Below are 17,658 nucleotides of genomic sequence, written 5' to 3'. Positions count from 1 at the left end.
TGGCGAGACCTGCGAAGCTAATATGTATTGTTGGTTTAGTAGGTTCGATTCCCGGTCTTAGGCCTTGGATTTTATTTAAAGGTTAATACAAGAAATTTACAGTAAAGTATGATTGCTAGTCCGTCCAGAACACCTAGTAATTGGTAGTTGGACGTTAAGCCCCGGCTGAAAAAATTTGCGATTACTTTACTTTTTTCTTACATCTACTTTAAGCCAGCTTCCAATTCTGAACAGTAATGCCTTAAAAAGAACCATCTTGAGTCGGTAAAGTTTTAAAGATGTAATAACACATAGGAATCATTAACTATTCATATTAGAAAAACCTTGATAATTTTAAGACTGTAACAGATGCACTGATGCACTTGTACGATGTTAGTCGTTAATTTCTGCACCCTAAACATCCTGAAGTAAAATTATTAGTTTGATAACTGTCTAAACCCAAAATAAAAACAGAATTTCTAAATCTTGTTATACAAAAATGCAGAATTTAAGAAGCCCTGATTATATTCTTTGTAATGTAACCAGGGTAGCTTAAAAAAATATATATATATATGTATAAAATATAGCATTGTTACCGGGTAGATTGGGGGATTTAACCCGACAGAGTAAAGTCCATCAAAATAACGCTACCTGCGGAGAGCGAGGTGAAGCACTCCGCTACCAGTGCTCCCGGTGTACGTACCTTACGTATCTCTTAGCTTAGTGTGACCACTTATTGTATCTATTGTGTATTATATACCTATTATCTTCAATATATGTATGTATCTTATGGGATAATTAGTGTGATTTTTGGTGCCCACATACGGATCCCTCCCTTCCTCACCTGGTCTGGCCGAGGAGAAAAATTTATTATTTTTTGTGAACTGGAAAAGTCAGGTAAGATTAACATCTTAGTACCTTGAGCCGCCGGAGTTTTCCGGGTCATAATAAAAAGAATATAATTGTTCAAATTTTAACAATCAATCAAGAAATGACGCACAATATATTATGTTGAACACAACATCAGCATTAGAGTTAATTAAATCAATCATTATTGACAAGTGTAATAAGTGGTGGGGAGAATGATATCTAGTTGATGGAATCAGGAAGAAGATCAGGGTACATGTGTTACAGGATGTTTACTCCCTGGGGATATGTACTAGATGTAGATCGCATTTGTCCAAGTGATGTCTTTATACAAATTAATAGTGAATATACTCTTTGGGCCAATAATGTTACCCGGCCAGTTGGGAAGAACTCCAGTTAGATATATATTTTTTCTGTTCCCTCACTCTGTCACTAGCTTAGTGTTACTTAGTTACTGCTAGAGGATATCTCCCATCTCTCTCCCAAGGCAAGTCCATTAAAGCTAACTGGTCCACTCTCTTCTGCTTTATTTCTGCTCCAGCATCCACTTCATACAAGGGAGAGTAACCAGTCATCTCGCTCCCCACATACAAAATATAGAGGGGATGTAATGCGAGTTTGATGCTCCAAACTGCACAGATGTACCAAACCATCCCTTGAATTCACCCTACCTTTGGTCTCCGCCACCATTGTTCAACCATAATCGAATTTATCAACTCAATTGGCCTGCACCGGCAGCCCGATCTGTTCACCCTTCCTCATCAGAGCGCACAGCCGAATCCCAAACCCCCCGTTTTGGGGCCAATTCTAAAAGGAATGCCTTTATGTTTTGGTCAAAAGAGGAAAAACAAGTGGGTAAAAAAAGAAAACCCTGTGATTGCTATAATTTTTCAATAAAATAGAATTGTTTATCAATATCTTTCGCTTTTTATAGAAATTAGTACGAGAAATTTAAAAACAATGATGATATCTGTTTCAGTGGTATGGTAATCCTTAAAAATGGGTCGACTAAAAACTTCTTTTGTCACTATTTTACTGGCACTGCCAAGGTGATGGACAATGTTGGAGACACCGCTTTCAACCAATATTTATATTAGAAAAAAATGTAGATTTATGTTCCAGGAATTTCATTCAAAGGGTCTAGTGAACCCAGTAAAAAGTATTTTAGTTGTTTAATGGTCTTTTTCCGTTTCTTTTGGAGGGTCTTTTTTTCATCGTTAAAGTAAGATCCTGATGAATCAATTTCATAATTCTTTCACGCTGAATTTTTGAAAGAATTTGACTATTCGCATATGCTTGAATCCATTTAGTACCTTTACCGATTTACAAAATTAGGTAAATTACAATTTTTACATGTATTTTTAGATGTAGATTTCAGTTTTTTCCCCAAAACTGTATTTCTACGATTAAATTTGTAAAAAAAGAAAAATCAAGTAAAAATTAAAAAGTATTTAAAAAAAATACTTTTCGGACGTTTCAAATAGACGGGGCTTAACGTCCAACTACCAATTAGGTGTCGTGGACGGAGGCGACTAGCAAACATACTTTACTGTAAATTTCTTTTATTAACCAATAAATAAAATCCAAGGCCTAAGACCGTGAATCGAACCCAGTACCACAATATTAGCTTTACTGGTCACGCCTCTAACCGCTCGGCTACCGTGGCACCCTATTGTTATTTATTTAACTATTTTTCTACAAGAAAATATTTCGTTTGAATTCTGCTAGAAAGAATGCTGAAAGTAACGCATCTATTCTAATTTACGGTGAAAAACAAAGACCCGTTAAAAATTAACAAAAACGGCTAAAATTCAACTTACTGTACAATTAAAATATTATTTTTCTAAGTTATCAATACAGAATTCTCTTAAAATCAAAAATTTCTAAATAGATCTCGCTGTATGTACCTCTACAATGTTTATTAAAGCAAATTGTTGCGAGTCATTTGTTTTTGAGGAAATTGCTTTAAAAAAATCACCAGTAAAATAACTATTTTCCCCCAAAAATCTTATAAGAAGCGATAACCGCATCAAAACCAGTGGTCTAGTGGTCAAGAGCGTGGCTTTATTGAGTAGGAGATCCTCAGTTCGAATCCAGCGTATGACTACTTTTTATTTGTTAGAAAAAATTGTATACAGTAAAGTATGAGCTTCCGCCACCGTCCACGACCTCTACTTGGTAGATGGACGTTAAGCCCCGCCTGAAAAAAATTGGCGATTACAACTACTAGTATACTAAGTATAACAACTACCGATGGCTTCATTTTTGAGGACAATCTTTTCAATAATGTCACTCTCCCGGATGACAATTTCGGTCAAATCCGGAGAAATTCCAACCGAATTAACTTTCAACAAATGTAATTATACATAATAACTTTTTACTCTTCCTAATGGAACTTATAGTCAAAATATTACATTAACTTATTTACAGATTATCACAGATGTCCCGGACCTACAATAGAATGAAATGTAAATGTGACAGGTCACCCAGTTACGAATAGAAAGATCTGGTGTTAGAATGTTACATCTGTGTTCTGTTACTATTTGCTTTAGGTTCAATGTATTGGAAATAAATCGGGCCGAGTAGAAAGAAGTGTAATGTACCGGCTGGGAGACTGTAAGATTGGGTGGGGGATTGGATGAGGTGCAGCACACAGCGATGATGTTATTTCTAGCGTGAGAGTTAAGTAACAAGTGCACATTATGTGTCCAGTGATGCAGAAGTCATCTATTCAAGTTAGTGACGTGTTAATATAGACCTTATGGACCTTCACACTTCGTCCCACTAGTTCTCCGGCTGGGGTACACAAATGTTCAATTTTTGTAGATATTATTATGCAACTGTTGCACATTATCGAGTTATGTCTTTATTAACTCAAGCCCTTATTTTGGATTATACGCTATTTTGTTATAAATATGCACTCTTTTAAAACAATCTTCTTTAGAGCAAATTAGTTTTATAGGCTTTCATAAATAGTTCAAGTAATTGACGAAATACAGGCAATTTTACCGAACATAGAAATATTTGAGACTACTGTTTACAAAATACAATTTTTTAAAGAGAATAATCTATTTTTTAAAATTATAAATCGCATCCAATTCTTATTTATCTTCTCTCGGCGTAACAACGCTATACGGGTCTCGGTCTACTCAAGCAATGACATCCGTCTGTCTCGATTCTTCGCAACTGCCTTCTAGTTTAGAACTCTCAGCTGGGTTTCCTCGACAGTCGCCACACCGATCTACCATCCTAGTTTCTATCATTCTCGAAAATCTTTTTGCCAGTCAACTTTGCATCAAGATTGACTCCATCCTCCCAGTTATATGAGGCACTTGTTACATATCATCCAGTTCATGATTTTTCTTTTGTGGTATGTTCTGTCCAACTTGTTAAGGGATCCAAAAATATGAAGTAATATCTACCCTCTCAAATGTCGCAACTGACTTTTCGTAAGCCTTTGATATCGTTTAAGTCTCCGACCCTTATATTAAGGCTGTCAGATTAACGCTTTATATAACAAGGAGTTTGGTTTACCTATTTAAATAAGCGGCCCCTCATTGGGTAGTAAAATAGCTGAAACTCAATTTTACTATTTGATTCACAGAATAGATCAATGAATTCATCTAATCGATGGCCCATTCTTCGTCTATACCACCCAAAACTACATCTTTAACTTCAATCTTCATTCTAGGGAAATGAGATTAAGGGAAGTTCAGGATAAAGGCGACAAACAGTTTCAAGATATTAGGAAGTATCTTCTTTAAGATAAAAGAAGTTATCAGAAATTTAAATAAACTTCTTTTTTCACTAACGTTTCGGCAAATTTGTTGCCTTGTTCAGAATCTGTACACAAAAGTTAAAACAAATAAATGAACTCTACTTAAATTAGCAATAAATAAATAAACTTATAAATAATATTTGAAGAAGAGAAATTAATTTTGTATCCACAAAACTACAAGATAAAACCAAAAAGGTTTGACTTGCCAAATTGGTTTCTTCAATGTGTTAATCTTTGAACTACAGCATAACTATTAAGAATTTGAGGAATTCTTCAGGCCAAAAACTGAAGGAAATTACACTACAAAATATTCCTTTGCTTTTTTTCAAACCTATTTTATCCGTATACAGTCCTACATAATCATTTGTTCATATATATATATATATATATATCTATCAGTTAAGATGATCTTAGACATTTTAAGCATTAACCAGTCTAACATTTTTTTGTTTCATATTTTACGTTTTATGGGCACAAAGTAGATTATTCTTTTTCAAAAGATTAATAAGAAATTTGCCGAAACGTTGATTAAATAATCAAAAAAATCATCAAGATATTACGATCGATAACAAAACCATCAAGTTACAGAGTATGTAATGATCGTGAGAATTAAATATGGTTGGAATATTTTAAGTTAGAAGTAAACTTTCGAGAGTTAGAACCTGCGGATGTAATGAGGGTGTCCACCTAGATTTTGAATTAAAGTTAAGATGTACGCTGATATATTTAACAAAGATATATGTGCTTACTTTAATAGCCATGGTCAATTTGAATAAAGAGAATTCTCTGTTAAAATGATTCTGATTGCTTTTCATTCAAAACAGTCGAAATAAACATCAATAATGCAAGAATTAAAATGTTACACAATGAGAATTATAGTGTAGTGAACACGAAATGTTTATGTGGATGTAAAGAAGTGTGCTGTACGAGTGGTGCAGCGGCTGGAGATAGACGAGGCAAACGGAGAGGAACGCGAGTGGTTAGCTTGTTGAGAGAAAGAGATATTGATCTGGAACTCTGGGAGCCGGCCGGCACTTCCTACTCTCCAGCCGGGCGAAGAACAGAAGATGGTGATGTACTGATATTGTAAGACTAACCGATAACTCCCCCCCCGTAAACCAATATCTCGATCATTCTGCTGTCTTAATAAAACAATGTCTATTCACCACTGGCTACTGTTTACACACTACCGTAATAATCTAACACTGCTGTCAGCTTATCACTTATCAATTGTATATCTTTAACTTTTAGTAAGATCCTTGAAAGAATTTTTCTAATCAGTAATTCGGATTAACACATTCTGATTGTGAATTTCGAAGTTAAGCGCAAATATTCTTACAGAAAATAATTTTAAATGCATAAAATAACAATAAAGCTCCTTAAATGATAACAAATCTACAATTATTTTCAAGAAAATTCCCCCAAAACTTCGGATCAATAAAAAGGCACTTTCGATTGATCGATTTCATTCTAATCAATGTGACTTCTACTGTCACTAAATCAAATATCGACTTATTAATCGCTCTGTGATTCTCCATTACTCTAATTCTAAAGATACACTAACATGTAATTCTTACTGGTGCTCATACTCTGATAAAACCGTTGTATTATTAATCTAATAATAATAATAATAATAAAAACAACTTTTGACAAAATACGCTAACTGAAGTTAAACAAGGAACAAAGGCTAACTTGGTATTGTCTATTAGACTAAAAAAGAATGGAGACTAAACAGACGATTTCGCATGCTATAAAGATTACTCGACAAAAAATCTAAACTTAGATTTATTAAAACAACTTACTTTGTACAAAAAACATTGCTGCGAATTATGGTCTAGTCCTGTGGGGTCTCGGCTAAGCATTCCAATCTTAATCAAGTTCAATTCCAAAATCCAAGTGAAATTCACCAATACTTCTAATCATGTATCCAAGATAGGCTATCGAATTCCATTTGTATCAGATGTTATACAATCCATCACATATTACAGAACTTCTAATCCTAATATCACAGGCCACTAGACAAAACTGCGTAACCTTTCAAGTGTAACCTTACCCAGTATACCATTCAGATGACTGAAGCGCCAGTGGCTTTGTGATCATCTGATCTAATTCCAATGCCATAAATTAGTATCGTCTTAAAATGCCAGTCATGTCATTCTATTACGTAATTATATTTGTTTGTTTTAAATTATAGTTAAAATAGATAAATAAGAGAAAAATAAATAAACGCAGAACGAAATTCGTTTCTCTGTTTCGCTGTGTAATTGGCTGTACAAAGAACAGACCTTCAAAACATATACACAAATTATGCAAAACATTTCGTATTTTTCGTTGCCTCAGAGAGCTATCTCAAAACTCAAAATAAAAAATCAGTACGATTGCAGGACTTCCTATTATGAGAGAAAAGAGAAAGTAAAAATTCTCTGGACAAAGTAATTGCATGATATGAATTGTTTATTGCGTTATAGGGTCACTAAAAATATCATTCCCCTCAATGGTTTATGCGAGCGAGAATTGTCATCGAGACTCTTTTACAACGGAAGTAAGGAGTCACCCACAGGAAGTGAGGACGTTAGGTCTGATCTCATTGCAAACAGCCCTTACTTGAGTGGCCATACAAGAGCTCTTCCATTATATTTACTACATTTGCAGCCCTTCAAAGTACAATCATGCGCTCACTAACACGCGCTTTCATAGAGTCATTATATGATATGCAGCATTTGCATTATCTCCTGATTATGCACAGAGATCACTTCGTGGCTTTAGGCTGCTAATATGTGGCCAAATAGATATTTGGGGTAGATACCCCTCGCAAGACTTCATTAATCTCTTAAACCTCTAAACTTGTTCGTATTTCCTCTTATGTCAAACTAAGAATGAGGGATTCTGATGCATACAGTTCATCGTTTAAAGAGACAGTTGACAAATATCTTCTAACAAGGATTTTTACTAAGCATTGCATAGTAATTCGAGAGAGATAGTGTAATGGTACTTTAAATTCTATTATATAATTCATTCTGTCCTAAATCGAGCACCTTTAAACCAAGATGATTCAATATCTAGATCTCAGCGTCGAAATGAACTAAAAATATAGTTTGAAAGTTAAACTAATTGTAGAACTTTTTGTTTTTGTTTTGTTTTTTTAAGTGATTAAACTGCTTTCACTTAATAACAAACTACTGATTTACAATTCTATACTAACGGTATCTAGAAATACGGTATTGAACTGTGAGGTTCAACGAAACGCTTCAATCTTCAACGAATTCAATCCGTTCAGTCTAAAATTCTCCGCACTATCGTTAACGCTCCATTTTACGTTTCAAATCTAACTATCCACACAGACTTGGAAATTCCAGGTTTGTAGGTCCAGGTTGCACGAACTCACTACAAAAGTTTTCATCAGAACTTTCCCCTTCTCATTCCAATCCTCTTGTCCGCCATTTATCATCTCATCACCATCCTGATCATCCTCCTAGACGATTAAAACGCCAGTGGCCTCGCGATTTTCTCTCTTCAAAAGAGAGTAGCTAATCCTGGGAGACGACTTAGGGAGTGTTATCACTGGATAACTTCTCAATTAGTGAGTTTGTAGTGGTGTCAGTTATTGTCATTGTTACTAACAGTGTATCTAGCGCTGGTGTAACGTAACAAATACATTAAAAAAATAAAATAAAATAAACAGATATTAAACTAGAAATTTGCATGATCTTCTTTACTAGCTTGAAGTCTGACCTTGTAGACACAATTTAGAATATAAGAAATGATATTGTTCAATGTCATTGAATCTAGACGTCAATGAAAAGGAAACCCCAGGCAATATAGATTCTAGACGATTTTTTATTTCTTCTCTTAATATTTTCAAATCTAAATTTTACACCGTAAACTTGTTCGGAGAGATTTCGCTTATGTTTCGATTAAATGTTCACTAAAGAAAGTTCGGTAATCTCTGAATTCGGGACAGAAAGGAAATTACTTGACCTAATTATTACTTGATATTAAATCAACCAAAAGTTTGTAAATCTAGTAAAAAGTAAAGTTGGCGAGATTAAAAGTACTAAGAGTCGCGAATTTTAATAATTTTTTGGTCGTCATTAATCTAAACAAAAGTCTGATCTACATTTTACTCATCGCAATTTTGTTAACTAGCCATTAAAAATAGTTTAACACACAAATATACTCGGAGTACTCATTGTGTAGGTAAGTAGACCACATGTTCAGTTCTAGCTCCAGTCAAGCGTTACAAAAATCCAGCGCATAGTTGCGGCCAATTGGTTAACTCTCACTCTGTTATACGGTTCGCTGATATTTATATATACAAAAAAAAAAAAACTAAGTGTACAGGACATACCATGGAGGTGGACAGTTGTAATAGTTTGAAGGTAGGAAGCAGAAAAGAGACAGGGGGCAGTTGGAGGCGGCAGGGGAATCGATTGTAATAGAAGAGGGTGTTTCCCTGCCACTTGGTAGAAGGGCAAGAGTTCCTGTATGGTGGTTGTGGAGATGGTGAACTGGAGGCGGCAAAATGGCGTACAATATGACTGCCGTCTCTATAAAAATACTTGTACAAATAATGTATCTATACAGCTGGGGTGTTGTCAACTTTCATTCAAGAAGTCATGAATTTGTAACTAACCACTGATTGTACTAAACATCTTTTTTTGTAAATGTTTGTTAAAGATTGATATGTTAACAAATATGAATAAGATATTAACCATTTTTCATTCCATGAAAGCTTATGTCAAATTTCCTTCCTTTCATAAATTTGGTTAAAATTTTAACCATTCAGTTTTGATAAAAAAAAGCCTTTTTTCCCTTCAGCGATTTCCTTATTTTCCACCTTCATTCCAGATGAACTAAGATCCTAATTCTATAGGCGCTGAACCTTATAACGGTCCTACACAGGTAACTGAGGCTCTTTGAAGATTAAATACATTTTGGTCCAAAATTTGAGGAGCGAAACGCGCTTTTTTGGAGACCAAGTGAAACATAACTCCGTAACTATGGCAATAATGTATGCATTGCTCATGATTTGACCTTTTCTTCTTTAAGTTTTGAACTCTGGTTTGTTGGGTGTTGGATCTAGAAAACTATCTTTCTCTGTTTGCCAACCATTCGGAACGGATGAGCCCAGTTAGCTGGTATGAAATGGAAGTGTGCTACGTATTAGATGTATGGTTCGTGTGAAGGTTATACTCCGTTGTGGTTATAGAATCAGATGATAGAATGGCGGATGTTGCCACCGCTTTCTTGATATAATTGTGGTAGAATCTTTGCATATCAATTAACTCACTATTGTATTTCCTAGATAGTGGTATTTTCTTCGTCCAAAATCCTATTGTTTGTCGATATTATTCCTGGTGGTCAAGTGTTTCAGCCAGAAAAGCTAAGGACAATAGTTTCATTCTTTTCTCCAAATGCTACGAAGTTTGTCAAGACTATGCAGTAGTTGTAGTTATAGTCTTGTATATTAAGTTTGTATGTTTGTTGAGTGGGATCCTATCTGTGATTTCCTTGTACAGTATTGGGGCATTTCAAGGCACGAATGTAATGTTCTAAATGATTTGTTAACAGTTTTCGGTATAACCACTATCTGGTTCTTCCTTATCCTTAAGTTCATCCATAATTAACACTATCAAAGTGATAAAACGGATTAATCACATTCTGTAACTATTGAGAGACCCTTCTTAACACCATGATAATTTTCAAATACCTCTTTGCCTTTAAACTGGAGTTTCAAGTTAAGTTAACTGTGCCATTTTACGTCTATCTCAGTTACTGTAGCCTAGGATAGTCCCATAAGATATTTTACATGGTTCATAAGAGTTTTTCAACTAACTGCTGAATCATTATAGCTGTTGAGACTGAAAATCAGTCTACTCTTAGGCAAATCTTGCTCCCAATAACCCAAAAGTAGATATTACGAATACTATAACTTGAAACTTTATGCTTTGACCCGACATTCGGCTCTTTCAAGGAAGAATTTAGGAGCAGCCCGCTAGAATTTGAACATATGGATTATGAGTCCATCAAGCTATCCACTGATCTAACCTCTTCCTTTGTTTACATCAATAAATAAATAAAATTATATCAAATAACTATGTATACATAAATCAAAAAGTGAAAGAAAATCAACTGGCTGCAATATACTTGTAAAAGACATGGGGAGTTACTTGATGGCATATAGAATGGTTAGAAGGGGAGGTTGTTTACGTAGAGAGAGAGGGTGCGAGCGTGGAAGAAGAAGAAGAAGTAGGGAGTATTCAATCAGTGTAAAGGTTATCTCCCAGCAGAGTCCAATTAATTACAGTGAAGTGTTCGGTGCTCTAGCAGGCTCCCATTGGGACCTGGCATTACCCTTCTACCTCCCACTTTTCCCCAAAATTATACCCAGTCCTTCCCCCCTCTTCGCCAACCAATAAATACTATCTATTCATTATTTTGAATTTCAATTTTTTTGTTTTAATACATTTTATTCATCGAATACTTTAGTTTATGCTCGAAATTTTTATAAATAATTAAGGGAACCCAGAATCCAAAAATCTACATATTAACAGGTCTTCGCTTTTTGGGCTCCCGAGAGTTTTGATTGGGAACAGTCTGCGTAAGGAAGCTCCAAATACTTCTCCTTAACAATAATTTTTAGAATTATAGTCACAATTTTTTGTTGTTGTTGATGTAACCATCTTCAAATCGAACAAATAAGTACGATCACCTTTTCCAGAGTGCCAGAGCTGTACACCAATGAAAGCGAAGTTGTTTGACTTATTTATTAAAATAATAAACAAAGCACGAGAATGAAGTACTTACCTATTGATGGAGGAAACGCTCGGTACATTGTCCTGCGAACAAATTCCCTCAGCTAGCAGTCTATCCCGAATCTCCCAGGCGAACATCGTTGGGTTTTCTCTTTTATAGTTAGCTATTGCGTCGACTACAGGTGCTGTCGCTACTTTTGGCTTGCTACCGCCTATCACTCCTGCTTTGAAGCTTCCCGTTTCATAGTACCTGCGAGAGAAGAATAGTTATTAGAAGAAATGTTTTGGTAGAAGTAAATAAATGAGTGAAATTAAGTTCTATATATCATCAGAGTGCTTCCTTTCCTAGTGCTGGATCTATTTGATTGGGTCCATGGACCTCTGAGAAAGTTCAATAAATTGCCGAAAGATGCAGCACTAAATTAAAAAAGTTATGATGATGCAAACTATTATTATTTCATTGGCCGTTCTTAAAATCCAAATAAAATTTTTATAAAACAACTCTTTTTCATATTTGGTCAGAATGGAAGTATTAAAATATCATTTTTATACAATTGCCATCCGTTTCGCAACACATAAAGGTATCACAAGTGACTGCCGCTTTCTTGATACACACATGACTAGGCTATGACGAACATTAAAGTATTTACATCAAGTACGTACCAATAGAAAACTCAAAACTTAGAAATTCCTTGATGCCTACTTCAGGTATTCGGTACGCCTTTTCGAATTTGATAAAGAATCGTTTAGAGCCGTTTTCGGGAGAATCGCTTATTAGAAGACACTATTTCAGTCGACGAAAACTAGGTCCCCGAAGCACTTTTGCAACCACCGTAGAATTTTAAGTTGGATATAACAAGTAATAAGTTGGAAACTTTTTGCGTTTATTGTTCTACAATCAGCGCATTAGCGCTATAAGTAACAATGATACAATAGAGTAGTAAATGATAAGGTAACGAGTGGAGAAGTTACCCAGTGGTAACACTCCAAAACATTATATGGTTAGTCCACTCTCTTCACTTGAGAGGAGATCACGAGGCCACTGTCTTTTAAGACGTCTTGTCCGGGTTATCAGGAAGAGTTCTAGAAGAAAGATTTTGAGCTAGAGGATTTTATATGAGATTGCAAGCTGAAGTGGAGTTTTCTGTATCGTGTTTTAGCAACTTCGGTGATAAAAGGAATGTTAAGGTCAGTGTGTATAGTCAGGTTGGAGACATAAAATGGAGCGTTTACGAAAGTTCGAAGTATATTAAATTGTAGCGATTGAATCCTTTGGAGATTGGAGCGTTTGGTCCATACAGTCCATACAAATCAAAATAGAAGTATAAATCTGTCTTTTGCTGTCCAGAGAGAGTTTTGATCTGTCGTCTAAGAGTCTTTTAAGTAGTCGATAGCGTCTGTTTAGTTCTGTTCTTTTAAGTCTAGTGTGGGGGTTCCAAGAAAGTCTTCGGTCTAAGAGAAGCCCAAGGTAGCGGGCAACGTTCACTACTGGTAGAGGTGTTAGAAGTTGGAAGCAAAAATCTCCAATTAGCCAGATGCATTCTTTGTACTGGCAAGACATCTTCTTATGCAGGTTAAAGTATCTACTTCTTAACTTCTTCACAATATTTTATTCAAACAACTGACTGGGTGATGTGCCAAATTTTTAACGAGCAATAAAAGCTAAATTGTCTAAGAAAAATTGTAATAATTATTACGTGTATCATTTTTTCGCACAGCCGAATTTCCGTGATGATAATACACTACTTTAATTAAGTAGAGAATGTGTTGAAATGGAGATTCAGGTTCAAATTGAAAGGAATTATGTATAGCTGTGGTAGATAAGGGATTAACCAAAGTCGTTACAGGAAGGGTTTAAAATACAAGCGAGGGAAATACCGCAAAATAATTTATTTAGAGGAGAGGTATACCTAAAAGCTATGTTTTTAAGCTAATTCGTGCATGGGTTAGCCTCTCTCACCACGTGGAATTAGTATGTGGGGGTTTTCTGAGTTAGAGAACCGGGTGGAGGCGGCTGAGTTCACAAAGAATGTGAGGGTTACAAAATTCCCCGCCACAGAATATGTGCGTGTGTGTGTAAATGTGTAAATTCGGCGCGTGTGAGTGTGTGAGGTGGCGGTGCGAAGGTAGAATGGCGGAGCCAAAAAGCCACCCCCATTAGTAGGGTCTGGAATATGCAACGTATATATAATTCAACGGGGGGAAGTCCCTCTTTCCTTTACTCACGCCCTGTTTTCTACCAAACTCGCCAAGCCGTTTTGCTGTTTCTCATCTACCAGCGCCAAGTCCACATTCTCCCTCTAGTTCTACAAAACATTCTAGAACATCAAGAACAGGAAGTCCAGTATGTGCATATCCCTTACGTTCTTAATGTAACAAACTCTCCCCACCCCCTTACCTAACTCCATTTTCGTCCAAACAAGAAAGGGCCTTCTTTCAAATGCAAAACAGAAGGGCATCGGCCATTTGAATAAAAATCACCCCGAAGAGAGGAAGAGAGAGAGAGAAACGTAAGATTTTTTAAAGGAAATATGGGACTGGCCAGTGAAAGGTCGAGTGTAGAATAATAAAACATAGGGGAAGGTTTTTACAATAAACCCTCTGCGAAAGGAGCCCTACAGGATTCAGGTTAGTTAACATAAAATATGCATCCATGGAATCAGGAGTGTGGCGCTTCAACCGTGTTCACTAAGGACATCACACAAAAAATAAATCTTCAGCGCCACAGAACGCAACTATAGCACTCCTACTTTCATAATACTATAATCAGCCTTGGCAGCCTGATTATTACCAGAAAATTATCCAATAATACCAAAAAGGGGAAGTCCAATATAAAGGGGAAGAATAGATCCACAAATATTAAGGAAAAGGACGGCATTAGCTCAGCGTACTGGATTCCCACGCGGAATCCAGCTGTAGACCCTTAGCTTTTCTATTCCTAGAATCTTCATTCAGCTCACTGTCCGATGTTGGACAGTGTTCGTCTAAAACGACAGACGTGCAATGCACTGTGAAAAGCTGCGGGCGCCAATGACTTCAGATGAAGCAACAACATAAGAATAACAATAACAATTGGGAAAGGCAATGTTTTTAAAAAAAGAGAAATTGTACTAAGTTAGTCGATAACAAAATTAAAGCACGAATTTACTACACTAGACCCCCAAAATGATAATACCGAACTGAATCACCGGAAGTTGATTGACTGATATCGGAGGAATAGTTTACACAATGACGCCGCAAGGTCCATATAAAGATCATGTGATTCTGGTGGGACATGCAAGCATTACCAGTCTTTCAGTTTCCGTCCCATTAGGACATCAATATAAAGGTACATGCAAGGCATTATTCATTAGGTAAGGCTGTACAGAAATTAGGCCATTAACTCTGCATTCTATTGCGACCAACTTCGCCATTTGGTGGAGGATCTTTTAAGAAAAACGCCCAAACTGACAACGTAAGTTCGTGCTTTAGTATTGGGAGATTCTTCCCCATCAAAACCACTGATAAACTGTTCCTTTTTACAATATTACCTTTGCCCTTTACCCTAATGAACACTGCGACAGAGATGAACAAATCAGCGCCCAGAAGGTTTAAATTTTGCGTTTCTACCAAAAATCAGAAAGACAATAAAACATTAACCCCTATAACATCGCAAAAATTTGATTTAATTAACAAAAATTTAAACATTATCTATATTGAACTACTACAATAAATACAAATATGTAATTGAAAGTGAAATAACATAGAAAGGGCAAGTACACTGTAAACCGTAACAGACATTCACTAGTAATAACTAACAAACAGAAGCATGTTACAGGTAGCTAGAAGAATCACACAACTTGCTGATGAAATGACTCGTGTCCGATTGGAAGCTGGGGCGGGCAATTAGAGTGCTCCCATGAGCCGAGAGCACAATAGAAACCATTGAGCACTAAAAATAAGTTCGGCTTTTGTAAAAAAAAAAAAAAAAAACATTCTGAACTCCGCCGCTTTTTGGGTCATTAATATATATATAAAGGTTGTTTCTAGTGTTAGCCAGCCAGTTTACAGCTGAAAACCAGTCTATTCGTCCCGTCTTCTCTCTTCCTATGCCCTGTTAAAACTGTTTGCTTTTTTTTGGGGAGTTGTTGAATATTATAATAATTTGAACTCTTATTTTTCACATATATTGCATTAATGAACATATATCATTTTATTTATATAACTAATTTATTCTTATACCATTAATTTGTATATTAATGATGATGGCCACCAGAAATAAAAACTTCCCTTTTATATATTTAATATCGTAAATATAACCATTTCAACCAATCTTGAGCATTATAATAATTCTTATGTCTTCTTTCATTTTCATTTTATATTTAAATACAACCTAAACTTCTTGAATTTAATACTAGTAGAAATTGAAGGCACTTTTTCTTGAAAAAAGATCTAATGATTAAAGCTCTATTACAATGAAATCGTAATAAATTCATCACTTTATTAAAGGCTAGGTATGAGACCAAAATTCCAAATTATAAAGAAAATCGACTGAATTGGTGTGACTTTAGAGATGCAATTTCTTTAACAGTATTTAGCGTGCTATTCAGTAAAATACGAGGTGTGGCTATTAAATAACGAGACTGATGCTGCTACAGAAAAACTATGCATGCACCAAATCTTAACGATTGACAGCTGTGCAGCGTAAAGCCTTCTCTTTCGATTGTAGCGTCACACGTGTTTGTAGAGAAATCTGTCTGACCGGAACCGTCGTTTGTGTAAGAGGTGTTAGTTTCGTTTTGCCGAAAACATGATACTACACATGTAGTAGAGCAACGAATTGTCGTGAAATTTCACATCAAAACTTGATAAAACCGCTACTTAAACTCATCTTTTATTAAAATAAGTTTATGGTGATGAATGTTAATTCACGTGCGCGAGTTTTTGAGTGGTTCAAGCGTTTCCAAGATGGCCGAGAAGACGTCGGAGATGACGACCGCCCGGGACGCCCTTCCACGTCCAAAACAGATGAAAATATCGACTATAATTAATCAACATTACTACCGTGAGGTGCTTGCTCAACTCTGGTGAAAGAGTAAGGAAAAAACGACCCGATTTGTGGAAGAACAAGTCATGGGTTCTGCATCAAAACAACGCGCCGGCTCACACTGCATTGTCTGTCAAGACGTTTCTAGCCAAGTATACAACATCCCAGTTTTAGGCCATCCGCCTTATTCGCCTGTCCTGGCCCCATGTGACTTTTATCTGTTCCCCAAAGTCAAATCTGCATTAAAAGGAACACGACTTTCAGTCCGTTGAAGCTGTGAAAGAAAAAGCGGCACGCGTCATGCAGGAGCTCACAGAAAAAGACTTCCAGCACTGTTTCGAACAATGGTGAATTCGCATGGAGCGTTTTATTGATAGGGGAGGGGTGTATATTGAAGGTGATAATAACTAAATATGTATAGATTTAAAATAAAATGTTTTACAGCAATAGTCTCGTTATTTAATAGCCACACCTCGTAGTTCCATTAATGTAAACTTGTATTATACGAAAATTAACCAACTTTTCAAGAAAATGTAATTACGTAAAATGAGGTTGAATAAATGTCATGTAAGTATCCACGTAATTTCATTTTAAGCACTACTTATTAAAAGTAAGTTTTAGGATCGGATCATATGTTTAGTATTTTCTGCAAAAACATATACGAGGGTCGTTTGAAAAGTGCGTGCAAAGTCAGAGAGATAGCACTACTGGCGCGTATCGAGGTTATGTTTAGTTAGTAGCATCTCTTGGAAGAATACACACCAAGTTTCAGCCAGATCGGTCTATTTCTTTGTGTTTGGCATTCGTTTGAATCGAGGAAGTCGAGTGATTTTCAAAAAATGGACGAAAAAGAATTTCGTGTGTTGATTAAACACTACTTTATGAAAGGCAAAACGCCTCAGGAGACTAAAGAGAAGCTTGATAAACATTATGGTGACTCTGCACCTTTGATTAGAACAGTTTATAAATGGTTTCAAAATTTTCGGAGTGGCCATATGGGCACAAGTGACGCTTAACGTTCTGGACGCCCTGTTGAGGTTACTACTCCAGAAATCATTGATAAAATCCATGATATGGTGATGGATGACAGAAGAGTGAAGGTGCGTGAGATTGCTAGTGCTGTGGGCATCTCGAATGAACGGGTACATCAACAATGTGGGCATCAACATTTGGACATGACAAAGCTATCCGCAAGATGGGTGCCGCGATTGCTCACGCTTGACCAAAAACGAAATCGTGTGAAGTGTTGCAAG

The 17,658-nt window shown here is 36.0% G+C and overlaps 1 protein-coding gene and 1 long non-coding RNA gene across 14 annotated transcripts in view; both read right to left on the bottom strand.

Moving 5' to 3' along the window:
* Positions 1-17,658, bottom strand: part of LOC141450889 (uncharacterized) — a 500,259-nt gene that overhangs the window by 48,704 nt on the left and 433,897 nt on the right. The gene's annotated exons all lie outside the window — the stretch shown is intronic.
* LOC141450870 (uncharacterized) overlaps positions 1-17,658 on the bottom strand; it is a 250,752-nt gene that overhangs the window by 38,880 nt on the left and 194,214 nt on the right. For all 13 annotated transcript variants that reach the window (XM_074121725.1, XM_074121733.1, XM_074121737.1 and 10 more), the window contains one exon: positions 11,432-11,629. In XM_074121725.1, the coding sequence (XP_073977826.1) occupies positions 11,432-11,629 (198 nt within the window). The remainder of the gene's footprint in view (positions 1-11,431; positions 11,630-17,658) is intronic.

The sequence above is a fragment of the Rhodnius prolixus genome, unplaced genomic scaffold (genome assembly GCF_049639745.1).
Source record: "Rhodnius prolixus isolate KJV_2025 unplaced genomic scaffold, Rpr scaffold_8, whole genome shotgun sequence".
Classification (NCBI taxonomy): Eukaryota; Metazoa; Arthropoda; class Insecta; order Hemiptera; family Reduviidae; genus Rhodnius; species Rhodnius prolixus.
This window is presented reverse-complemented; position numbering and strand designations above follow the sequence as displayed.